Source organism: Falco peregrinus, chromosome 4 (assembly GCF_023634155.1).
Source record: "Falco peregrinus isolate bFalPer1 chromosome 4, bFalPer1.pri, whole genome shotgun sequence".
In the NCBI taxonomy this organism is placed as follows: domain Eukaryota; kingdom Metazoa; phylum Chordata; class Aves; order Falconiformes; family Falconidae; genus Falco; species Falco peregrinus.
This window is the reverse complement of record NC_073724.1, coordinates 53,313,923-53,340,420: the sequence shown is the minus strand read 5'-3', so window position 1 is coordinate 53,340,420 and position 26,498 is coordinate 53,313,923. Positions and strand designations below refer to the sequence as shown.

The window sequence follows — 26,498 nt, the reverse complement described above, 5'->3', positions numbered from 1 at the left end:
TGCAGTCCCCTCTCATACACACACACTCAGTGCACATCACTCTTATTTTCCTACTTGCAAGAGTGTTTCCCGTTCTACAGATTTTAACACAAAAGATGTCTTTAAACCTAAAAAGCAAATCATGTTTTGGTTAGAAAGAGGCCAGGCTGAAAGTAATCACGACAGAGGGAAAGAATGCCATTTTTACAAACTTCACAAAGCATTAATTTACAGCTCCCAAACACTGACCCAACAAACAAAGCCAGACATTTCCCTTAAACCGGTAACCGGTGCAGCATTCCCACACAAGGAAGGACAGGGGGCAAGCAGGCACAAAGTATTGTGTGGAAAATGATTCACTTAAATTAACAAACTGTAGACTCAGATGAAATGATGGAAAACCCACTGACTTCAGTGAAGTCAAGACTTCCCCCCCCCCCCCCAACACACAGGCTGCCAAGAAAACCTTTCTGCCATGCCATGCCAGATGGCAGAAAAAATCATGATGAACAGTTAACTTTACCAGAAATTGTCACCAAGACATTCAGCCCTTCAAGTACATCCATCTGCTGGAATCTTCTTCGATTGATGAGTGGATAAACCTTCCCCTGACCACTTCTGTCTAGCAGCATCAGACCACTTTCTGTTCCCACTAACAAGTTCACTCCTACAAAAAACAAAACCAAAGATCAAGTTAGCAAGCAGATTTTCCACACATTCTGATAAACTGATGCTTGATATAGCAACTGTCTTGTTTCAAGCAGGTCTAAACACTGCTGGTTGGGTCTCAGCTGCCCGCAGCCTAAAAGATCTCATGATGTAGAGGCTTCCTAAATTACCTGCCCACCGTGACTACTGACAACCAGTTGCAGTGCTCAGGGGAGTGACAGACTGGTAGACCATGGAGAGTTTTCTAGAGCACCAATTCCTAAACAGAAAGGCATGCTAATGTTGGAGGAGAGGTGAGGCACAAAGTGGTACCCACTTATATATTCGGAAGATTATTAGCTGTTGGTAAGAGGGTTCTTATAAGGATGCTCTTGACAAGAACATTGCAAAAAAACCAGTGGTAGGGGCTTGGTCTCCACTGGGAGAAACAGATTGTGGTACAGCCCTCCTGTAAAAGGATCGGCACAGGGTTGGTCCTCAGCTTCCCCTACTATCTTTTCCATCTGAATGGTAAAACCAGAGGAATTACAGTAATCTTGTGTATCCACAGATTTCTCCTAAAGACGAAGCAAATACAGACAAGAAAAGTCAGTAGGCCAGTTTCTTTACACAAAGGTCCAAACATCCACTGGAACACTTTCCAAGAGCCCACAAACCTCAGTATTTAAAATCAAATACTTTTTTACTTTTTAAAATATATTAGACTAGGTTTTAAAAATCTATTAATGTATTATCACTAATAGTTATTTTGTAACTATTTATTTGCAACAGTGTTTCACTCCAGGAAACACAAACTGTGCAGAGACAGGTCAGATACAGTGCAGGGAATGGAAATCAAACCAAATGCATGACTCCCTTTATTAGACTTCTAGGTTGCGATCCCAACATAAAACTTGTCATTCTTAAGCATAATAAAACAATGAAGTAAGAAAAGCAAAATGCACACAAGATGATCACAATGATACTGCTTAATGGCCTTAATCCCTAGTCAGACAATTAACGCCCAGATATAACTTTACTGGTGCCAATGGATGAACCTTCTCTAGCGCAGCACGTGGGCTCAGAGCACAGGAGTCTAACTCGGTGCAGTCTGCATCTCTAGCAGCGGCATCCCTTCTCACAGTATCAAAAAAGGGCATTGCTCACAAGGATGAGGAACGCTACCTAAACACCGTCCTGGCTACCAGGCATGGGAGTGGTTTCCAAAAGGGAGGGCACAGTCACCCGGACCCACGGGGCACAAGGTGTCTCCCAAAGGGGCAGAATGTTAGAGGGGAGCAGAGCGACAGCCAGGAGGAGGTAATGATGGGGAAGGGGCCTGAGCTGCTGGTGCTGCAGCAGTCTGAAAAACTTCTGGCTGGGTGAGAAAAACAGACGTAGCACATGGAAAGGTCAGACACCACACTGCGTATCTCCAATTTTCCTCTCTCGTCTTTTCAGTAAGGAAACTTCAGAGGTCACAGCACTCCCCAGAAACCATCACGTCTCTTTGCTCAGACTTGCTGCTCCAATACTCCTCTGCCTCCTCCAGGCAGGAAAGACCACAGATGCCACCAGGCACACAGCATGTCTTGGAAGAGGGCCTGCCACCTTCCCATGCTCTCCTTCAGCTGATGATACCTCCCTCCGTCCCCTTTCTGCCCTCCTCCTGCTTCTGCATCCCCCACACTGGTCTGCACCCGCTGGATCCCATCCCACAACCTCCAGGCGCATTACACATTAGACACTGACCCATCTCCCATACTGGGAGATACCCTCAAAGTGGGAAGTGGCAGAAGAAGGCAGGGAGAACAAGGCACGGCGGACTGAGTCAGGGCTCGGCACAGGCTGCAGCAGCACCTAACCAGCCAACAAAGCACGCAGTACTGAGTCAGTCTCCCTACTGCAGCTCCAGGATCCATTGACTAAAGCCGTAAGTGATTCAGCTTTGGCACGTATTTTTGTATTTTTTTTCCAGAGTGGATTACAATTCAAAGCAAGCCACATGCACACTGCTCCCCCAGGGTCCCTTTCCCTCTTTGTGCATCAGGGCTCAACTGCTCCCACCTCCACCCCCATCTCTTCCTCTGCTGCCTTTGTGGTGCAGGTGTTTCTGCTTCGAGTTTACATGTGTGCCCATCCCCAACCCCTTCCCTTAGCTATATGCATTTTGAGATGAAACTAATGAGGTACTACACACTGGTGGCAAGAAGTGCCTGTACTTTAAAATGCAGGCACTGTTGTTGTGTACCACCACCCTACAATTAAGCAGTTCTGTTTTTTCAAACAAATGGAAATGCTTCCTGAAAAAGTACAGGCTCTCTGTGGAGGCTGGGTGTAAAAATCTATGCTACTGCATCCATGTCGTTACCATTGACTATCACCACTTAGAACTAGAAGAAACAGCATCACAGACCTAATGCAGTCAGAAACCTGCCAGATAACTGGTAAAGGCAAAGCAAAACAAAGCAAGCCCCCTTCTTTTTGATTAAGAAACATCACCATGAAATGGCTTAATTTGCTTAAGGGTAAAGGAAGCTAAACCTTATCAAGAAATAAGCATGTGTACCAGCTTGCATCACCATCAGTTTGGCCCTAATTGTTGAACAAGGAAGTGCTTTGTTACAGCTGTAAAACACCTCTAGGATTTAACACCTATACTTCAAATCACCGTAACAGTCTGATACATAGATCAAAGAAACATAAAACCATTAACACAAATTGCTACTGGCAAAACAAAGCAGATCAGAGAAATTATGAGTCATCTTTACTGATCCTGTATGATTTCTCTCTGCCTTCGCCCTCTCATAGCCTGGAAGTTTACATTTGCACAACTCTTACTCACATGAATACATGCAGAAACAGCATTGGGGTAAAAATTCTTACCAGTAAATTCTGGAAGCAAAGAAAACAGCAGACAGGAAGATAACATGTCGGGAGGGCTATTTAATTGGCATGGCTTTGCAGGCAAGAGGGACAGGACAACAGTGCTGTTCTGAGAAACAAGAAATGCTGGAAATAACCTCAAAAGAGAACTAAGGCCTTGTAAAGAGCTGTGAAGATGTAAACAAGAGAAGTGCACTGTGTTACCCATACAATCATCCTGTGACTCAGGGGAATGGCCAACTCTCTTCACAGTTTTTAAAATGATATTCATGCATGTTTAATGTCTGTCAAGTTTAGGGATACTAGATAAATATGTACAAAACATACATAAGCATCATCTGTTAACATCTAGATAATGAAAAAATTCAGATGGCCCCATAGATTCTGGCCTAGAAAGAAATGACACAGCAGAGAAAAGCTTTTGCTGGGTGTTGCAGCAGTGATTCCATATCACAGGCACTGCTCCAAGCCTTTCACCAGCACAGATTCCTGACTAACTGACACTGACATAAATTATCCCTTATGACAAGAAGGCCAGACACACTTGGTCAAGTGACATCCCATACCCAGCTTCTCTCTGCACTAACTACTCTTAACAAGACCAAGTCATAGACTCACAGTGGAAGATGTCCTTCCTACCCTTCTCTTTCCTCTTCCTTCCTACATAAACTGATGACTGAGGTGGAAAGTCAACTTACGAAACACATCTTAATCAAGCTCCACAACAATACATTAGCAAAAGGCTCAAAAAAATCATTATTTTTCAAAAGAAATACCCTGTGTGCACCAGATATACAATGTAAAGATGACTACAAGCTCCCAAAAGCTGCAAGACATGTACTAGCAGGAGTTAATAGAGCTGAAAAAGACATCCTGATCAGCTGAATAAAATCTTAACTGTGCCATCAGAAGCATGTATACAGCAGTGGGAAATTATATCAAAGCAGAAGCAACATACTATAAAAACCAATAACGATCAACTCTTGCAACAGAAAGATTTAAACGAGCATTGAATAAATGCAGAGAAAGAGCTAAGGTTTCACAGATACATTCTCAAAGACTGTATGGTCACACTGGCACACGTGCACTTCAAAAGTGCAGGACGCAAGGGAGAAACAGGCTTGCATTACCCCATAAGGCAGCACACAGTATCTCAGAATTGAATCTCTTCTTGTATTTGCGAATCTCTGGGGTATCACTCTGTGGCCGTGTATTTGTGGGATTCACATTGACAACTGATCCTTTCCGCGTAGGGTCTTGCCTTATTGCCTCTGATCTCATTGCTTCACTAGAAAATCCTACTGAAAAGAAGAAAAGTAAAGCGCATGTAATATCCCTCAAGTGCTAAATTCTGGCCATAAATTCTTTACACCATACAACCCATATCAGTAATTGAGAATACTGAGCAAGTCTTTCTTTTTGTAAGAAATGTAAATGGAAAAAGAAATAAACTATGCAATCCATTGCAAATCAAATAAAAAGCATGATGGTAACATTTGTAAGTACTTTAAAGAGCCACTGAAGTCACTGAACCCTTTTTCAATTGTCGTCTTCGGCTACTTTACTTACCCACAGAAGTCACAGTTGTCCCACTAGATGGAGAAATCTGTAGTAATCTGGGGTCTATAAAAGGTGTAAAGGAGGAGGAAGATTTGTGTTTCTGGAGTGTGTTACTAGCGGACTGAGTCTGCAACGTAAATTTCAACTTTATTAATATTAATGACAATAAAAAGCATGGATAACAACAACCAACATTTTTAAGTCACTACAGAATTATGCTACAGAGCTTCCCCAAGCTTTTATACCTCCTTTAAAGATACACAACGCACTGCAGGCACCACACCTGAACTAGACCATATGCACACTGCACACGTTACAGCGAAATGTAATTAGCTAAATTGTCATCCCTGTCATCTCAGCTGCTAGCAAAGATTTTTAAGGACTGGCCACTACAATCAGGCACAAAGCGAGGGAATATCTCTTTTTTTAAAAATCTGCTTGAATGTACATATGCTATCTTATCTGCAAGCTGTCCACTATCTACAATTTTTGAATTTATGAAGTATCTCCTAATGTGAGCTAGTTTAATAAACTATGAAGTTTGATGTCTTGGCTTGTACAACAAAATCAGAACCATCTGGGATCAAGCATTCACTTCTACGATGGATTATGTTTCAATGTCCACTACTGTTCGTTCTCCCTATTTTGTTTAAACTGAGCCTCTTGCCAGAAAGCTGCAGCAGGTTCTTCCACCTTTATTTGACAAAGCAACATATTAAACCTGTATCGAACAAAGGGGCTCATTAGTGTGGAAGGTGTAGCAAACGGTGATATGAAGCTATGAATATGTAGTGGATAAAATCACTGATGCTTGCCAAGTTATGTGGTCTAAACATGAAAAAACATAAAGAAAAGAAGACAAGTGAAACAATGAACTGTTAAAAGTGGAAATGGAATGACTTAAAAACCCTTGCCAGTTTAGTATTACAGTGACAAGATTGCATACTGAAGCAGAACGGGACAAGTGGGGAAAAAAAGTATATATATGAAGGGCGTGCATGTAGGTAAGTTATATCAAGTAGTACTGGGGTTTTGCTCAGCTTTACACAAACGTAGTTAGAGACCCTTCTTTATCATCAACTTATCTTCAGCCTCTGATCTTTCTAAGCCTCTGCTCTCTACAGAAAAACCAGCAAGGAATCTTAGGAGTGTATCATTCCTCTGCACAGCTCAATACTGAAAGGCTCCTTCGCCACCAGCCACTGCCACAGCCTCCACTTCCCAAGCTGAGTTAACTGAACCCTGCTTATTTATTGCTTAGATCAAAGTAATGAGCAAGCATATCACTGGATCAATCGACTGATCTCTGTAACCTATAAGAGTGTGCTTTTAGAAAGATCAAAGACCAATGAAGCATAGCTGAAAATTGTATTATGCTAACTGAATTTCCAGGAGGAAACCCTCCCACGCACCCTCCTGCTACGTGGTTCAGAGCATTCTTGATCCTGCGGTAAACACAAGCGCTGCCATCAGCCTACCCAGCTCACTGCAGCTTCTCCTCATCACAGCACTTGCATGCCTACATGGCAACATGGCACTCCTGAGAAGCATCAGTTTCTTTGCACCGAGTTTTACTCCCCCTGTACCACTCCTGCTTGCATACTGAAAGAGGCTCTCCCAAAAGCCAGGCTGTCCACTCAGCTAGGACTGGAGCCACTACACTGGGCTCCTTCCTTGCTTACAGCTAGGGCGTAATGGATGTATGTAAGGGGTGAATGACACCCTTCATTCACACGTGTGCATCTCCTCTGCTGCAAGCAGTTGCATACACATGAAGGACCAGGTTTGCCCACCAGCACTTGGTAAGGGAAGGCACCATCCCCGGATCAGCCCATGACAGTGACAGCAAGAGGGAGCTTCTCCCATGGCGAAGCCTTGCTCCTCCACCTGGACACAACCAGCGCTGGTGGAGAACAGTCATCTTTACACAGCTGCTTTTCAGAGTACCCACATACTTGGAAAAAACCCAAAGATTTTCCTCCAGTCATTATTCCAAAGCAACAATACCCCAGGCTTTTACAACCCTCCCGGGCAACACCTGGTTTGTTCACCCAGCCCATATGGCAAGCTTTAAAGAGCAAAACCCCTCCACAGCCGCCTCCTCTCCCGAAGGGTGAGTTTCCACAAGCAGCTCCTCATAGGTGCGGAGTTACCAGCCCAGCCTTTACTAACAAAGACAAACTTAACGGCTAATTTTTAAGAGGCACACTGCTTGCAATTAGCCTACTCCCAGAATAAAACAGAATTTACAAAAAGAGTATTGGCTTGAAAACGCGGTAGTCAAGTTTAGTTTAAAACAAATGCCATGCAATTAATGACTCACTATGAGGAAGCAAAAATAGTAAACTGGCAAGTTTGGCATGGGACTGCTCTAGAGTTAAGGGCTTCTTACACAGAACTGAAATGTGTTATTTGAGGGGTGGGAAAAAGGTGACAGAAAAAAAAAGCAGGGGAGATTGGCTGGAGTTCCTTTGCAAACTAGCTACTAGGCAATGCTGCTATAACCCTACGAAAGCAGCCAGCTGTGGTGTAAGACATACCTCATTAGTAGTTAGCTTGTCCTGGGGTGTCTGTGGGGACATGGTGGGTGTCGGCTGGCTGGAGGATGGGGAGGAGGAGGTGGAGGAAGTGGAGGAGGAATGGCTTTGCTGTAAGAGATCTGGCAAGAGGTGAATGCGACCGGCAAAGCCATTGCTCTCATGATGGCTGGCACGCTTTTTGTCAACTGTACTCTGTAGAAAAAACAGGCACACTTGTCTTGCTCAAGTGCTGCTTAAAGGTCTATATCCCTAACAACCTCTCTCCTTCTCTCCCTCGCTTCCTACCTTTTTTACATTTTTTGTTTAATTTATTTTTTAAAGTAAGCTGATAATCCATGCCTTGATGCCTGGATGGAAAGGGAAAGTGGGCAGAGCTACGAAAATTCAGCAAATTCCCACCTCTTCTGGTAGGCAAAAGCTTAGTTCATGTGGTTAACTCGCACAGCCAGTTAATTAACAGAAGAGTAACTGTGCTGGCAAGTCTTCCACCACAATGTGGACAAGTACATTTTTGGGGGCGGGGAGAGGACTTCTTCCTCTATTGTTTTGTTTGAAACTAACTTAAATCCTATACAGATAGGAGCTTGGACTGTCTGGTGAATGCCTTCAGCTAACTATTTAAAACAATAAGCATGACATCTTGATTTTCAAACCAGAGGGCTCAATTAAGAAACTGACATTCAGTTATGAAATTCAGAAATGCGATTACCAAGGAAACTCCTATAAGCTAGCACACTCATTAACATACGAGCTCATTTAAAAGCAGGGAATCATCTTTCAGAGGCACAAGAATGCGATATTTTCACAGTCAACACAGTGCTCTAGCTCTGTCTGCATTTTCTGCCTCACCATCTATTTTGCTTCTCCGTTCCCCCACACTAACCATTGCATGAACTTTGTATGTACGAGTGTGTGTGTATGTTATCTGGGTGGTCTGTATGCCCTCAACTACAGGTTCAAAACAATTTAGAAAAACCTTGAATGCCTCCTCCCCAGCCTCCCTCCCAGCCCTACTCCTGAGAGCCACATTTGGGTCTATGGTAAAAGTAAACTAAGTTCTTGCTCCAGACACTTGCTCCACACACCTGCAGCTTTTCTACCCTTCTCTCCCACAGACTTTGAGGTACTCTGCATGGTGCTGCCATGGGTGTCACTGGAAAGCATGCAAAACAGAAGCAAGGGGTGAAAGGCTACTCTCCTCTTTGCATGCATCAAACATCTTGCTCTTCTGAAAAATCACTACAGCTGTGTCTTGATAATACAAACAACAAATATAATGTAGAAACAGCATGGGTGAATGAGCGAGTGGGTTAATGAGCACAGAAAAGGTGCAGCACTGCACAGGGAAGGAAAAGCAATACCTGTCGGACAATTAAGGTGCCCTCCTTTGAAGGAGTCAAGGCAGGTTCACTCTCCACATCATCATGGACAATCATGGTTTTCACTGACTCTGTTTCACCATTGCTCAAGTTCAACGTTGACCTAGTTACCAGAGAAGAAATAACTGGAATGAGGCAACAGCACTTGTGCCCTAACTTTCACTACCCCGCACTGAGCCACACTCAAAATTAATCTCTGTTGTTACCAGTGTGCAATATTTACATAACCTGTCTAGAAAACCTTCTCTATAAAAAAACAGAAGTCAGGAGTTTAACACCACTTCTTGTTTTATAATGGATCAAGGGAGAAGAGGGAAAGGACATAATTTATAGAAGCCTACTTTTTGAAAAGATTACTCTCAGTGTTTGAAAATGTGAATGTACAAGGCTGTTATGTCTTGCTCATAGATTGTTGTAAGCTGAAAGAACTAACACACAAGCCAAAATACCAACGTCTCCTTTTCATTCAACCCCCTAAAAGGGAGAAAAAAAAAAAAAAAAAAGGCAAAACACCATTAAAAGAACTAACACTGCTCGGACATCATCTGGTCCAGAAGTAGATTCATCTGCTCCTTCTTGCTCCATGTCATCATCTTCCTCATCTGTTGTCCCTGACTCCTCACTTGAAGATGAGTAATCTGTTACTTTATGTGGAGGTCGCACATCCTCTACCGCTCGCAGTTCCTTTGCCAATGCAGTTAAATCCTGATGGGAGAGGGAGGAACAAAATGATGTTGCAAGGAAGAGATGATAAGAATTTGCAAGACAAACTTGTCCACTGTTGTGTTTCCATAGACCCAGCAGTATTCTTTCCTCTGATTTATTCATTCCTGATAGTTACCAAAACTCACTTTCTGATAAATAAAAGCATCAAGAAAGTCAACCTAAGGATGCCTTGCATATATACAGAAAAATGTGCACACTCTGAATCCAGACTATCCTGATATGACTTCAGTTTATCCCATTATACCATCTGAAGGACATGAACAAGCACCTGGTCCCACTCTCACACAGTGGCTGAATGTCACGGTTCGTTTTCCTAAACTTCACAGGTCGATAGCATCCACCACAAGAAATCTAGGCAGCAAGGTAGCAGGAAAGATCCTGAGACTTAGTGAGCCACCCAAGGCACAGTTCACAGAGAGCGGATCTCCTGGGAACCTTCTGATGCATTTCCAGTTGCATGGATCCGCACTAAGGAGTTCACCTGAGAAGTCAGATTCACTAGCACCAGCTCAGTCACACACAACTGTCAAACAGTATGGGACATAAGATGCTTTTCTGTCTGCAGCTTGGAGTTTGGGCAAACCAGGTTTGCAGTCAGTGCAATCTGCTCACAATTGTGTAGCTATGCTTTATTTAACTGAACACAGTTTATGGCAAATACTTCACACATTATGCTACCAGAAGTGAAGAACCAACCTCTATGTTTCTTTAAGAAAGCAGCTTTAACTGACAGATTTGGGTGCTAGTGCAGTGTCGTAACGACAGGAGAAAAAAGTTTTAAGGCAAGTTGGAAATAAAGTGAAAACCCACTGTGACTCCCCAGATACAACCTGACATAGAGCTGTAATCAATGGTAACAGCAGTCAGATTTTCTTCAAAATGTCAGAAATCTTTCACAGAAAATAGCAACAATTTAAGGTCTTACCACTTCTCCCTGCACCATTCAGCCCAGCATTGGCACATTCAGGTCAAATGTACAATCATTGGTCCAGCCCCAGGAAGGAAGCACAGGATTGAAAGAGAAAGGCAAAGGTTAGAAGAAAGAAGACCAGAGAGCAGAAATCAATTCCAGAAGCAGAGCAAATTCTAATGCTCAAAGTACTGTGATATGTGCAGGAAACTGCAGAGCCCAGGACATGCTGCTAGGCCCACACATACAAACACCAACCCAAGCTGAAGTTCACCCCCAATGGCACCGTAAATGGAAGCCCACACTGTACTTTTTGTGGGCCTACCTGAAAGTGAGAGAGGACAGGGGAAAGTGGATGCAACTTACAGCAGGCTTGATAGGTCTGAAAACTTCTTTTTTCTCTTCAGGCTTTTTAGGTGCACTTTCATGACGCTGCGATGGTGAACCCTCTGATTTGGATGATGCTGCATGTGTCAAGACCCCGAAGGGAACACAGAACAAAACAGATTAAGCAGGGAACTAAAGTATGTTTTCTTACCTCACTAAGAATTAAGTCTTCCACCCTCTAAGTGGGGAAGAGAGGTGAGAAGGCTATCAGGCAGTGCCTGACAACAAGACCTAGGTTTCACTGATTCACTACTACATTGTCCCTGAAGGACTATACAAAAAAAAACCATTGTAAGCTCTGATCTGTATAGGTGCAGCTGACCTATGACTGAAGCCAAACTGTCACACAGCTGTAAATCAAAGAGGGTAACTCAATTGTGGCCACAATCTGGAAAACCTGAATCAGTATCCAATGTCCTCCAGATGAGATCTAACCATAGCAGTCTGTACCCTGTGTCAACAACTACCAAGGAGATAGGCAACAAGCATCAAAATGTGCTCTTGCACACATGAGGAAGGGAGCCCATGACAGCATGGAGACTGGGCTGTTTGCACATAGGAAAATGCAGCATTACTGAATTTGAATCAAAAATCAAAGAAACACTTCCTCAACAACTTCTGCACTTACTCTTTCCCAAGCCAAAGTGAGCAATGGAAGCTAACCCACCTTTGGACACTGCATGCTCAAAGGTCTTTCCCAGTGAGGGTTATCATCCCTCATTACTGAGTGTTTCACAACTTAATAAATCTAGAAACACGATGTTATGAAGGGTGGGGGAAGGACTTACATCTCATCCGGAACCGCTCTCCAGACCCACTCTGAGAGCCGGGGTGGGAGCCAGGCTGTGAGCCAGAGTTGCTGGAACCTGAAGAACTGCCACTGCCTGGCCTTGGTACGAGCTTCTCCACCCTTTCCCACAGCAGACGAGGCTCTATATTGCTGTATCGGGGGGGGGCAGAAAGTCTTTGTCACACATTTCAGTTTCAGATTCTTGTTTCTAAACTCAAACATTACTCTTTCTCAGTGTTTTGCTAGTAACTCATCTGAAACAGCTCTTAACACTGAGCTGAGGGCATTAGTGATGCTTCACAATCCAAGCGGTGGCTCCCTCTGAAATACCTATTACCTTCCTTTGGATGGTAAAAGAAAAGTTTAGGTGGGTGTAAGCTATTCTTTCTATCTGGAACTGCCAACTATCTAACCTAAAGTTAAAGGGAGAGCAGCCTGGACGCAGCAGGTTTAAAATCAGCTCAGAAGTGCCCTGACTACCCACACATAAGCCAGAAAGACATCACTGACTGTCACTCCCAGAATATCCTCACCCCTTTCCAGTGAGCCAGTTCCAGAGTGGCCCGTCTGTGTTGCTCTGCTGAGCTCTGGAGGCAGCCTCCTCCTCCCCCTTTCTGACTTCAGATGCTCTGTGTCACAGCTCACGGACACTCCTCCCCCCTCTTAAAGTCTGGTTCTGGCTGAGAGGCCAGAAAGTTTCTGAGATGTCTTCATTTTAGATATTACAAACACTTCTGCTGCCAGTAATCCTCACAGTATGCCCAAGATGGCCTGTTGCTCCAAAAGGGAAGATATTAATGAATGTCCACGTTTTTTCAGAAATCTTAAGGGTATTTTGAAATTATCTCTACAGTTACAGGGCAGGCAACTCCAAGGAGGAGAGGGAAGAAGAAATTTTGCCAGTTGATACATGTGCTACAATAAGGAAAATTAATATTAATCATTACTGAAAAGGGATCCAAATTCATCTTCCTTTCATGTCCAACAGACAATGCCAAAAGCTCTCTGGAAATGCCTAGCTTCCCATAGGCCTTTTCCTTTCAGTTCAAGAAAGGCAAGGACATGTAAGCTTACAAACCTTGTGGAGTTCCTTTGACCTGCTTGGTTATTTTGCTGCCCACTGCCCTGCAGTGGAGAATCACGGCGGGACAGGACTGGTGATCGGGACGTTGTTCTCACAGGTACCTTTGGAGAAAAAAGGTTGTGTCAAACCCATGAAGAGGAGAGAGAGAAGAGGAAGGTTAAACCTCTCCTGCTACAGAATATATTCTTAAAATTTTAACAACACTTAATTCTAAGTCCAAGCTAGTATCAACGACCATAAGCAACAAACACACACCCACAAAACCAAAAGCCTTAGCTGAGATGCTGTTCAGATTTTGAAGAGAACTCAAAGTTTAGTCTTAACATTAAGTAGTGTTTAATAGTTACCACACGAACACATACACGCCCCGCTACTCTCCAACTACTGAGACATTTATAAAGAATATCGCATTTTGACTGAAGCAGGGGAGGCACAAAGCAATTTGCTGAAACAGCATGAGAATTAGGAGAATAAGCTCAGGGGAACCAAACAAATGCCTGGGAATGGATCAGCAGAAGGCAAAGACTGGTGGGGGAGAAAGAATATACTTAGAAGAAGCAAATCCCAGTGGATGGGAGGGGGGGTGGGAAGGGGAGAAGAAGAGGAAATATATTGAATGTTTCCTTTTTGTTCAGATCCATCTCAATTTTAAATATGTGTATGATTCATAGTTTGGGTTGCTAACAGATGAAGAGGAAAATTAAGTCTGAGCAATAACCTCAGGGATATTTTAAACTCTTTCCTGAATATGGTAATGATGTTAACTTTGCATAATAAATTGTCTCTCTGAAATAGCTGCATTCTATAAATAATTTCCAATTTTATATGAAGCTTCAATATTGTACTTAAGGTTTACCATCATTAACCCATTGACTGAACACCTACATTATGATCTGCCTTCCAAAATACTGTTACCAATGCTGGCACAAGGGCATGGTCTTCCCAGTGCCCAGGGTATCACATCCTTAAAAAAATAAGAATTAATAATAAAAAAATAGCACACATCTGTCTTTCTACTCCTTACCCTTGGAGGCACCTCGTCACTGTCTGATCTAGCCCAAGCCTTTTGGGTGGGGTCGGGTACCTCCGACTTAGAGTCAGAACTCTGATTTAGCACTTCACTGCGTGAAGGTGGATATGGGTCCTGGGAACGAAGATGGTGATGAGCAAATTTGGGAGAAGGGTCACTGAAGGAATGGGATCGCGAGACAGGGGAAACATTGTTCTTGAGAGATGCCAGATGGGACCACTGTACCTTACAAGAAAACAAAACATAAAACATTCAATGCGCTCAGTATAACTGGCTTTCCAATTAACACAGAATAAAGGCAGGTGGGGCGGGCAGAGACAAATTGGTTATGGCATTAGGTAAGCGTGGGGTGGAATCAATGCACTTAAAAGCAAGGCAAGCGCCCAAAGAATGTAACAGACTGAAAATACAGCACATATGCATTTTTTGTGAGATATGCTCGCCACATACACATACACTGGTGCCCAGAAGAAAAGGGGACCTAGTATCTGCACCATGAGCCTGAGTCCAAGGGCCACTCAAGACCGAAGTCACCTTACATTCCCTGGTCTTCAGTGGGCTTTGGTCAGGTCTCATGGCAGCACTGGTAGACTGGGAAATTTGAAGCAGATATCCAATTGAAGAAATGTACAGAATGCTGTAAAATGTGCAAACCGACAGACATCTACATTACCTAATAAATTTAGGAACTAGATACAGTTCCAAACTTTTGGCGAAAGACCATAACGTAAAAGCCTTTATTCCTTTACAGTCATTGCAATATATATAAAAAAACTCATAATATATATTGTATATAGTATACATATGTACAATGCATATTATATTTACACCATATATGTACCATATACTGTACATATATACATATTTGTACACAAACTAAGCACACACGTACACACACACATATTCAATTACACAAACTAAGAAGGAACAACAGTGATTCCAGAGTTAAAACTTCTTTGGGATTTCCACTGAAATCCATATTGACTCTTCAGCCTACTCCCTCCTTGTGCACAAACCTGTGTCTCAGAGTTAATTTCTGAATACTAAGGAGAAGGAAAGGTTGTAACTGAGGAACACTCTGTTTTCACACCTAATAATTAAGCAAAACTTTGCTTTCAATCCCAGTTTCAGTAGGCTGGTTGTATTTGGTTTTATATGATTATTACTTCCTCAATTTTAATACACACAGCTGTTGAAGAGCTAATATGAGTGGAAACCCAGAATTTAAAAGTAACTGGCACAGAGAGCATGAAGATACAAGTCCAATATTTTGAAATAGTCATAGAGGTTTGAATAAAAGCCAGGAATTAATGAATAAGAGACGAAGTTCTGTCCTGATTTTCTCCCACTCTCCCATCTGTTCAAATTCTCCTGTTGCCCAAAAGAGTTGCAATACCTAGTCACAATGAGGGACAGCTTTAGCTTGCACTGTCATCAACAGACTTAATTTGGGAGAAGAAAATTCTGCATGGAAACAGAGGAACCAAATGCAGAACTATACTCTTTAATTTAGCATATCAAAATTGCTCAGAATTTATGGGCTATGTCTAAGTTTTAGACAAAGGTTACTTTTTAAATTCATGCTGTAATTCCTATGATGAGATACAGATACTAAGATCTGGAGGCTCCTTCTTAGAAAAGAACAGAACAATGGCAGCCACACAGCTCAGCATTTTCAATCTCTTTTTGATTTTCCAGGGGCGGTACAGAGCTCTATTTAGCAACTGTAGGCCTACTGACAACAAACTTGCTTTTCTTAGTCATGTTTTGTAAATCTCTTTGAAGCAGCGCTCATACTATTAAAAAGCCACCTGTTTAGTTAGCTTTTTCTGAAAGAATTTAAAAACCCAAGCAAGCTCACTTCTTTCCTGAGCATCCTTTTTGGTAGTAAATATCTTGCACAGATCACATTCTGAATTGTAAAAGTGCACTGCAAATGTCACCAGTGTTTAGCCCACCATTCCACTGTTGCACAGACAGATAATAATGGAATGCAACAGTTCTAATACAGCTCTAACATTAAAAGAAGAAAAAAAAAACCAAACCAACAACAAACCCACTATCAGTTTATCAATAAAATAAGAAAAACAGACAAAGAGAATATTTACTGAATGAGCTGCTTTGTGTTAACAGTGCTACCCTTTCTGTAAGACTTTCTAAGAGCCAAGATCTTCAAATTTGAAGGAAACATGCTGGGACTTCCACATTTTCTCCAGGCTCACCAAGATTTTCCTGGGCACTTACCTGGGGCTCCATTGGCCTCTGCAGGGCAGGCTGAGCAGGTTCTGAGTTTCCATTGGAAAAGGACTCTGATCTTGAAGGCACTGGTGGCTCCAACACTTTGCCCATCTGTTTAGACTGTGCTTCAGGGGAGCCCTGATTAGTTTTTCTAAATCTGTCCTCCACCTAGGTCAAAATAAATGGAGGTTAAATGTGCAGTCAATAAAACCAGTTACAGTAGAAATACGAAGTTGAGTACCACCTTTACTTTACCATAAAGAAACCAAATACATTTGGGACTTGGCAGGATTTTTTTCCCTACTGCTGCTTTCACCAACACTGTAAAACACAGAGAGAACTACACCAGTATGGAAAATCCATTCTAGAAAGAGAGGATACAGCAGGCAGATGTGAAGTGATACACTGACAGACCATTATGGGGCTTCTTTCTGCCTAGACTAATTATCATCCATCCGTATTTTCCTCACGGACAATAAAAAGGATATATGAAAACAGAAACAACTTTACAGTACAAAAGTCCATTTCCCATTGCTATCCCTTACTGTAGTTACCCACCTTACTCAACTAACAGTATTCAATTACCTGCTTTCCTGTGCTTGTCTCTTTGGCAGTGCAAGAAGAGATAGGGTATGCTTCTCTACCTGGTAATGCTGGAGGCTGTTTGGCTTTAGGTATGAAATTGTAGGACTGGTCGTCCTCTCTCTTATCAGATAGTCCCAACATGATCTCACAGGCTGCAAAGAACAGCCCCAGCAGCTTGTTTCTCATTCTCAGGGAGGTGCAGAAGTAATGTACACTAACCTCAAAGGCTTGTCAAGGGGAAAACTAAGTCAGAAAGTGCTCAGTCCTCAAACAAACATCAAGCGAGGTCCCCATCCAGAAATGTCGCCTCTTCCAAGGCCACAGCATTGCGACCAAAGTGAGAGGTACGAAGGGCAAGAGACGGAAGGAAGCTCCGGCCAGAAAGAAAGTATCCTCGCATTTCCCAAGATGGTCTGTTGCTGGAACAAGGGCACCATGTGAGTTTCTGGCAGGTGAGTTGCCTCTGAGGAATGCTAAACTCCTAGCGCTTTATCAAAGCGTCAAAGAAAGATCAAACTGGCAGCTTTGTTGTGATTCCGTTCACAAGATTTGCTTTAACGTTTGTGCCTGGAGCACAAAACCAGAACTGGTGTGGTTTCCTAATTGTTCCCTAGCAGTGGTGGTCTGGAGAGACTGGCTATTCATATACCCGTCAGAAGACAGACGCAAGTTTCCAGGACTCCTCAAGCTGGGCTGCTTTACAAACTCAACCTGCCTCTGCGTTCAAAATTTGAGGACAGTAACAATTTGCCTGTGGGAACAAGCAGAGAAGCTTCTGCCAGGTCTACACAAAATACACCATGTCTTGAGAAGTACAATAATGGAGGCAAGCATCTTCACCATACAATCATTTTCACTACTGTGTTCAACTTCACAGAGCCATCCTTTAAAGTTTAAAACCCAGACTCCTTGTTATGAATAGAACAAGGAAAAGCCTCAAGTCCTTCTGTCTGAAGGAACAGGCTTTCATGTCTCTAGCTGTAGATGACAGGAGGTTTCTTCCACAAAGCACATAAACTGAATGAGCCACATGTACTTAAACTAGGCAAGAAGTAGGAAGGAGATAGCAAGTGCATCCCTGGATAGAAACAGGCCCTGTTCCGGTCATCTGACTGTGCCAGAAAACAGTATTAAGCCTCATTTGTTGCTCTAAGCTCCTTGCTGTTTCCCAGAGCCAATCTTAGAAGACCTTTTCCTTATATCCTCATTGCTACTGCAACGGGAAAAAAAAACCCTAATGACCATTAGACTTTGCCAGAACAGCGAAGTTATTCCACTTTGGTTTACTATTCCGATGGCCAGGACCTCCGTGGATGGAGACTTTCTCTGGAGAGCAGTATGTCTGAAAGTATGAGGCACAGAACACTTACTCCAGTCCATTATTTTATGTCAAGAATGACATCAGAGTTAACACCTGCTGTTAAGATTAACTCGTGTCAGTCCCACTGCCAGGCACTAAGATATTATGGCTATACTTCTACTACACTTTTTAGAAAGAATATTACACAGCGATCTCTGGAAAAATCTGACTAACACAATTTTCTGTGCCTTCACTTTACTCCTCCTAGCTAGAGTAATCACAAAAAAAAAAAGACTACGACAGAAAAACAGTGAGTCAGCGATTCTGCTAAAGGATGTAACACCTTAAATCTTCAGGAGTTTCTCTCCTTTTCAATTCTGAAAGAATAATGGGAGACGAGGAGCAAATACTGTTCTGCATCACTCCAAAGCCCACCTTTAAGGTGGACAGGAGTGCTAGACTGGCACTGTGCTTTCACCAAGGTGGGTCAGGAACATGCAATGAAGACAGGGGGGCTAGTTCCATGGCTGCACCTCCACATACCGGGCAAGTCTGAACTTCTTCCAAGAGAGAGAGATACTTCCAGATACATATCAGATACTTCAACCACCAAGTGGAATGGATGAGATAGCATAAACATGGTTTATGAAGAACTTGGGTAACAGCATCTACAAGAAAACGAGTTTGTGTTCGCCAAGCCCAAACAGCAATACTTCAAAGGCAATGAAGTGCTACTGGACGAAGGTGGACTGAGAGATATTTTACCATGTTCAACATCCCCAAGGATTTTTTTGTTCTTGTTCCAAAACATATTAACCTAGTTCTCACACGCTGGTGATGAATGCCATTAAGAGCTTTGACCAGTATTACCCAGTCTGTTGGTTTGTGGGCAGTATGGTACTCAAGGGAAACGTAAGAATAAGGGTGCTGAAAAAGAGCCAAGTATGTATCAGAGGCAATTACTCACTTAGCAATGTTACACGTAGAGCAGTGAAGACAGGGGACCACTCACTGAAACAAACAGCACTCTCATGATTTCAGATCGACTTGCGAGTGTGAGTCCAAGAAAGCAGCACCACAGAGTTTTGTAAGAGGAGGACGTGAACTCAGAAGAGAATACTTAACACCTCAAAAATGGAACTAATGAAATTCAAGTTTGTGTTCATGAGAAGGAAATTTCCAAGCGCATGAGCTAAAGCACCAAATGTGTAAACAGGCACTGTGCAGAAGCATCCCTCATAGGTTCGTGCTTTCCAGTTGCCTCCCAATTTCCCATCCCAGTACCTGCCAGAGACACAGATCACCAACTGCACCAATGCTTCCTATGAAAACATGTCTGATGAAGTGCAGATGAGATTAACTTCCTGACATGATGCTTCCAAAACCAGCTCCCCTCAGTCTGTAGCCTTCCAGAATTTCTTTCCACCCCTTGTACCTCAAAACTCTGAACTCCAATGATTGCAGCAGAAGTACTGAGAAGTAGCCCTCGGGTTTGGAAACCAGCAGCCAACACTTTAAAATACCCTGCCCCTTATGAGTTACGCTTTGGCCTCTCACTGTACTATAGCAGAACTGCAGTCATGAGGATGCCAACAGGCAGGGGCAGAAAGGCAAGCAGCAGATTCCTGCCCCCAAGCAGGACTTACCTCACGTGCTCTTTCAGCAGGCTCATAGTGGGATTTTGGCTCAGGGGTATGATAGCTTTGTTTATTTCTTTCTTGCTGCTGCTGCTGCTGCTGCTGTTGCTGCTGCTGCTGCTGCTGCTGCTGCCGCCTGTGATCATGCTGCAGTGACAGGAGGTAGGCTTGCTCCTGCTGCAACTGGCGCTGGAGTCTCTCTGCCTGTCGGTGTTCCTCCATTTCTCGCCATCTGTATTCCTTTGAGAGAACGTGTGCATAATTCAAGACATGACATTGACTGTACGGTGGATGTGCCCCTATCCATCCCGTTAAAAATGCACCTTTCTGGTTGTTGTTGACTTTTTTTTTCCTGGTTTATTTCATTGTTAAAGTGTAACCAAGAGCTAAGTTAGACCACTATGGCATGTGCCTCATGTTGGGAAAGTTGAAAGTGTACTGCTAACCTTGATATGATCGGAAAGTTACGTCAAAACTGACTTTTATTAAAGGAAAAAAAGAGAGTTATTTACACTAAATCCAGTGTAAAGTTCATAAAACAATGATTAAGACCAACACTAGGCCATTGTATCCTGGGGTGGATTTACATATCATGTGTGCTTTTGATCTGCAACATAAGCACTCTAGCTCTTCACTGAATGCCAAGGTCTGTTCAGAAACTCGACCACCACACCAGAACTGTTCCACTTTAACATAAAGCCTCCTCTACTGCCCAGAAAGCAGTGTGACCATACAGCACTTCTCATATGTGCCTGTCAGCCCACGACGCTAGCTTAAATGGCCTTTTAATCAAGCTCCTTTGTTGTCATACTGTCAGTGCAGCTGTGGCCGACTGAGGGAAGCCTAGGACTGGCCAGATAAATGGATCCTATAGCTACTGAACAAAACAGATACAGTGCTTTACCAGTAACATGGCCTGCTCCTGGAGCAGCTGCTGCTGTAGAATTTCCAAGTGCCGCTGCTCCTCTTCTAGCTGTCGCCTGATATACTCCTGTCACATAGAAATTACCCAGCAATAAATTTATTCAAAAGGAATGCATCAGAACCCCCTGGGTGGAACACCACACACTACTTCCCCAGTTCAGCTTTAATGAGAAACGCACTTCAGGATGGATTAGTGCCTGCAGAACAATTTAGGAAGCCCTGCCTCCTGAGCATGGGATTTTGGCCCCTTCTGTTCTGAAATTTGCACTCCTGCAAATGTTGCCGACATGGGCCAGAGCTCATTTACGTATTTTGGAAGTGGTTTCAAGAAGCAGCAAAATGCACTTGAAGGTTTTGGAAAGTTAAAACACAGCAAGTCTGACTTAACACAGCCAATACAAAGTCACATGCAAGTTGTATTAAACATTAGTTTGTTGCACTGGTGCGATGAACTGTTAGCAACAGCTAGAGCCAGGCGTAGTGTAGGCAGACCTGGAGCAAGCTCCCCCAGAGGGACTCTGCCAAGTGCAGCTGGGACCTGCCCTGCCATCTCCCCTGCTGCCCTCACCAGAAGCTTCTCCTGAGCAGACACTGCCAGCCTTGCTGAATTATGCGATGGTTATGACACAAACAAACATCCACCAGGAAACAGATATTAGACCAAACTCGCTTGCTCTTGTGATCTAGCCATCTCTTCACCCGCAGCCTCAACAGGTCGACAGGTTTACCCGCTGCTTCGCCTGATCCCTTGGAAGAACTCAAACTCTGAAGCACCAAACCCAAGCTGGTAACATCCTATCATGCAATTAATGGAACTATGTGCATGCGCACACACACAAGCACACACACACACGCACATATTTACAGTGTATGCATAAAGAATTTAATGGATCAGTGATGCAGTGATGGGAGCTACAGAAAGTCTTATGACAGACTGATGAGATACACTATACTGTTGTTACGCACATTGGCTGAGCCATAGTTTGGGTTAACAAAAATTCGAAGAGGGGGCATGTCCTTTCTTCCAGAACAAAAAATTTAGAGTGGTTCAACTTGCCCAATCAATTAGCCATAAGTCATTATTGGCACAGTGCGTAATTAGCATTTCAACAGTTTAAAAAGCAGCTGGGGGAATACCCGGTGTCTGCCCAAAAGCAAATTGCTGTGCTGTCATTAGAGATATTTATTCCCATTGGTTAGTCTTCTCTCCTTTTGACTCAAAATTTTTTGAAATATAACAAACACAAATTCCCCAATAACATGATCATCAATGGTCATCAATGATACAGTGACTTTACATAAGAAAAAATTAAGGTACATCAGGCCAAAACCAGCATTCCTGAAGTTAATGGGAAATTTCCAGTCAGTCTCTAGGACAGTAGTTTTGGCCCTTGATTTAGGATCAATATTTTGCAGTACATGCACAATCATTATTACCCTGATTATCACCCTGATTAAAGCTTTTAAAGGATTTTAAAACATGCAGATGTCATGCATAAATATAGCAGCTTAATTTCAATTTAAAAGGTTTCTCACCTGTACTTTCAATGTATTAAGGGCACACTGACACGATCTAAGATATACTTGCTGCCTGAATTGGCATACATTAATAGAGCTGATTTTAAATAGACAGAGGAAGAGACTGAGATTGCATATTTACATTTTAGGAAGGAAAGGAAAACCCTGTGCAGCCCAAACGTTCCATCTCACATTCAGAATATTCAAAGTTGATGATGAGCCTCTGACCAAATCTGAGTGCCAGAAGCTGACATGCAACAGAGCTGCCCTTCTCTGGGAGGCCTTCTGAACATGGGCATGTCCTGCAAGAACCACTGATCCAGCAAGACAAGCCTAGAAATTATTTTCAGCCCCAGTGATGATTTCGCCAATTCTGATGGTTTTAAGTCAAGCCCAGGGGCATGAGCTGAATTTAGAATGAGTACCACAACAAGACTTCTTTTTTCGAGAGAATATTGAGGCTGCCAGGATTCTCCATAAAGCCCTACGATCTGTTAGTGTGTTTGCTGTCAGAGACAACAAAGATGAAAGGGTCAGTGTTAGGTTGCCTCTAAGCTGCTTTAAGCCTACTAATTTTTTTTTAAAAATAGATTGTAATTTAGAAGAAACAAACCTATTCCACATATATCTGTATCATGGACTCACCTGCTCCCTTTCTACCCTCCTCTTTTCCTCCTCTGCTCTTCTTCTCTCTTCCTCTTCCTTACGCCTCCTCTCCATTTCTTCCAGACGTCTTTTTTCTTCCTGTTCTCTCCTCCTTTGCTCACGCTCTTGTTGCCTTCGAGCTTCCCGTTCTCTTCTTTGTTGCTACAAAAAGGAAAGGAAACCACAAAGTTTTACTTTTGTTGTTATCAAAGAAAGAGGTGGGGTTGTTTTCTACTGTGAAGAGAGAGATTTACCAGGACTGGCAAGCTCTGCAACTGAGTGACAAAACATTTTATGCAAGTGTTCCACCAGGAAACTAGCTCATACCCAGCACACAACTATCCCTAAAAGCAGCCTTGCTTACTGTCTCTGGTTTCTTCATGTACACACACAAAGTCACGTACCATGTTCCTGACAACCATGGTGTGGAAGCTCCATGCTGCTCTTCAGGCTTACACCGAAATCTTGATCTTTGAACAACTGTTAAATTCAAATCTTAATCAGAGTGACAATTTCCTTGACTTCAACACATTACCTAAACGCTGCCAAAAGGGAATTATTAGTCCTGCTGAATAAGCTAAAACTCAAATGACAACTCTGAGCTTTCAGTAAGCAGCCTCTCTCCTAATACAATTCATGGTCTGCTAAGAATTAGGTGATGTTGGCCCAACAACCAAGTTTGATTTAATGCACTGCCCAAAACCTTGCCTAAGAGAGAAGGAAGGCTGAGCAAAAGCACTTCAGCCCCTCCCAGAACATCAAAAACACCTATATGTAAAAGAGGAAAAACGGCTGAGCTAAGCTTTTACACTTACACAGATAAGCTTCCATGCATGACCCAAATACAAACTGGTGCTGATAAATCTGCTCAAATCTGAAAAGAACCCGGGAAACAGCTCTAGAAAGCATGAACTGACTCATTTATGTCTATAGAGCCTCACGTATGACTTCAGAGGAGACATTTTAAATGCCCATACAGTCGTGACCAACTCTTCCTGCACTTCTGCAGTAGCATCCAGTTACTCCACCTACCTCAAAATCCCAGGCAGCCTCCCACAACTGCCTAAGTGTCAAAAGACCCAGCTGTCTCCTGTTCAACTGGGAATATCTCTACAACATTTACTTCCATCACAAGAGTTCTATAATATGCTATAAAATTATAGAAGAAATTTAAACCAAAAAAGCACACTCAAATTTAATCCCAAGAACAAAATGAAAATCTACATTGGTTGTTCTTTTCACATTTAGGCTAAGGTTAATACTATCACAAATTTCTATTGAAGCAAAACCGCCACAGATTCGCCAGTCTTAAGGCACTCCAGGTAGTCTTGAAAGAGCACTCAAACTAAGTTATTATTTGGGTTCACAAATCCAGTTACTGGTGTGTGTTTCAGTTGTGCTCAACTGAACAAGCAAAGGCCAATCTACATTCCCTGTGTTACTTCACAGGATGAGCTTTTTCTGCTCGGTGTGTTACCCTGCATGACTATGAAGTAATCAAAGGCTCAACAGCCTTTTCTATCTTCTGGAAAGGATACTGACATGACAGCAGAGAAGAAACACTGGGGAAAAACAGAATGATTAGGAATTAGTAATACTTAAATAAACCAGGCTGCTTTCCAATTCTCTTTAACTAGCTGCAGTTTTGGGAAAGATGCAACTTTCTTGAAGACCACTGTTCAAATAAACCCACTCAGTAACTATGACACCCTCCTTCCTGGCCCATAGCATCATCCTGGGTTCACTACCACCTTCCTGTGCCACAAGACATAAGTTCTTTTCTCCCCCACATTTTCTGTATCTTCTCAGAAACACATCTTCCTTGCTCTTCCATCTCCTAAATCCATCTACTAGACTTTTCACCCTTGCCTAAGCAAGCTCTCTTCAATGAATGTAGACACAAAAATAGCAAAAGTGCTGCAAGGCAGCTACAGTACGTGGTAGGTTTCATAGGTTTCACTGCTTCCCCTGCTTCATTTTTTAAGCACTGCAAAAGGATTAAGTAGGCACTTTTATTTCTGAATATACGCATCTTGTGTCAAACAGTTTCTATATTTAAGTCAATATATTCAGGTGCTTCTTGGCTAATCAAGTCTGACAGGCTCTTTGTTTAAGAAAACTAAGATGTGAAGTACAGTAATTCTGTTGCCTTGAGCATGCAAGAGACAGCACACTGCTGACTGGTTAATATGCACATTTATCAACTCAAACACTTCTTAAACATATGAAGCCTGTCTGTCTAACAATACTGTGTTGACATTGTTAAGTGGATATATTGCAGATCTTGGGATGGCATCATTCTCACTACAAGAAAAATGGGTAGCGCTTAGGTCTTTTGGATGAAACAAATCCATTGTTTCTTGAATCAACGCAGAAGTATTCAGCAATAATTATAAATAACTGAACTTCATAAGAGAAAAGTAAGATACAAATTGACTAAAAGAGCTGATTTCCCACAGCATGATAAAATAAACAAAATCAATTGTTAAAAGATGAGATTTTTAAGCAAACCTTGAGCCAGATTGCTAGCTCAGCACTGGTAGTAGACATTTACCACCCAGCAAAAGATGAAATTTAAATAAAATATAAAAAAACCCCTCTGCGTTTAAGTCAAATCTCCAAAGCACAAATATGCTATTGTCTATGCACCAAAGTACACAGAGAGATGGGGTTTCCCAGCATTGCTCCCGCTTTCCCATCAGGCACTGTCTCAGCCCGTCGCCAGGTGGGTGGGAAGGGAGGCAGCTGGCACTGCAGGAGCTTGCACACACACCCTCCACACGATCTGCTTATTCCCAGCCCTAGCTGTGACAAAAAGGTTTCACTTCCTTTGCATGTGGCCTTTGAAACCTGAGCATCAAATTACTAGCCGCTAACAAAGCAGAATTTACTTTTAGCAAGTCCAGGGAAAGGAAATCTACAGTGACAAGCATCTCTTGGGACCTAGTCTACATCTTGTCAAAGCGATGGCAAAGCTGGTTGGTGGCAACCCACTGTTGATGCAAGCGGGATTCAGAAGTAGCCCTTTAGCTGATTTCCTACCATCCTTCTGTTGGCACAAGGTTGCCTTCCTCACTGCCTCTAGTAACTCTTCCACAAGCACACACCAAAGCCATTGTCACCCTGTTCCTTAGGCTTGCCCAAAGGAAGGGAGAGGAACAGTGACAACCATTAGTTAAAACCAACGTCAGTTCCATTTATAAAACTTAGGTTTCTGAATTTAGTAAGTGTGACTGTTAGATTTTATAATTTTTATCATGCACTACAAAAAAAGGTCTGAAGTAAAACACTGTTGCCCAACAGATAGCAGTTATACAACTGGATTCACTGAAATTATGGATGCATATCCAGATCTTCTTTAGTTGGATATGGTATTACCAACTTTCCTGTACATGTCCAATGAAAAGCTTATTATCAAGGAGCTAACTGTTTACCAGAAGGCAAGGGCTGGAATTCTTCAAAGACATTTCAGAGATGCCAGAACAGAATTTTGACAAAGCCCATACTGCCTCAAAACTGGCATTTCACAAAATTGGCATTTACTAGGCCAACAACAAAAAAATCCAAACTGAAAATACAGTGTCAATACTCTGTCTCCTTGTTCAGTTTTAGGGTGCATTAATGATGATCTCATAATGGAACCCGACACCTCCAAACTGGAAAACCATGCAGTAGAACGTGATTTACCAGGAGGGGGCAATGCAACTACACATGCACCTGGTGTATACAACG

At 42.7% G+C, this 26,498-nt stretch overlaps 1 protein-coding gene across 10 annotated transcripts in view; it reads right to left on the bottom strand.

Annotated features, from left to right (window-relative positions):
- Window positions 1-26,498, bottom strand: part of MAP4K4 (mitogen-activated protein kinase kinase kinase kinase 4) — a 170,727-nt gene that overhangs the window by 16,173 nt on the left and 128,056 nt on the right. Inside the window, exons 13-26 of one of the 10 annotated variants that reach the window (XM_055801333.1) lie at window positions 22,767-22,928; window positions 20,584-20,670; window positions 19,689-19,919; window positions 16,164-16,325; window positions 13,914-14,144; window positions 12,884-12,990; window positions 11,804-11,955; window positions 10,995-11,092; window positions 9,522-9,697; window positions 8,975-9,095; window positions 7,614-7,805; window positions 5,083-5,200; window positions 4,644-4,814; window positions 503-646 (exon numbers count right to left, since the gene is read on the bottom strand). In XM_055801333.1, coding sequence (XP_055657308.1) covers window positions 503-646; window positions 4,644-4,814; window positions 5,083-5,200; window positions 7,614-7,805; window positions 8,975-9,095; window positions 9,522-9,697; window positions 10,995-11,092; window positions 11,804-11,955; window positions 12,884-12,990; window positions 13,914-14,144; window positions 16,164-16,325; window positions 19,689-19,919; window positions 20,584-20,670; window positions 22,767-22,928 — 2,152 coding nt within the window. The remainder of the gene's footprint in view (window positions 1-502; window positions 647-4,643; window positions 4,815-5,082; window positions 5,201-7,613; window positions 7,806-8,974; window positions 9,096-9,521; window positions 9,698-10,994; window positions 11,093-11,803; window positions 11,956-12,883; window positions 12,991-13,913; window positions 14,145-16,163; window positions 16,326-19,688; window positions 19,920-20,583; window positions 20,671-22,766; window positions 22,929-26,498) is intronic. The other 9 variants (XM_055801334.1, XM_055801336.1, XM_055801338.1 and 6 more) reach the window with 9 other exon arrangements.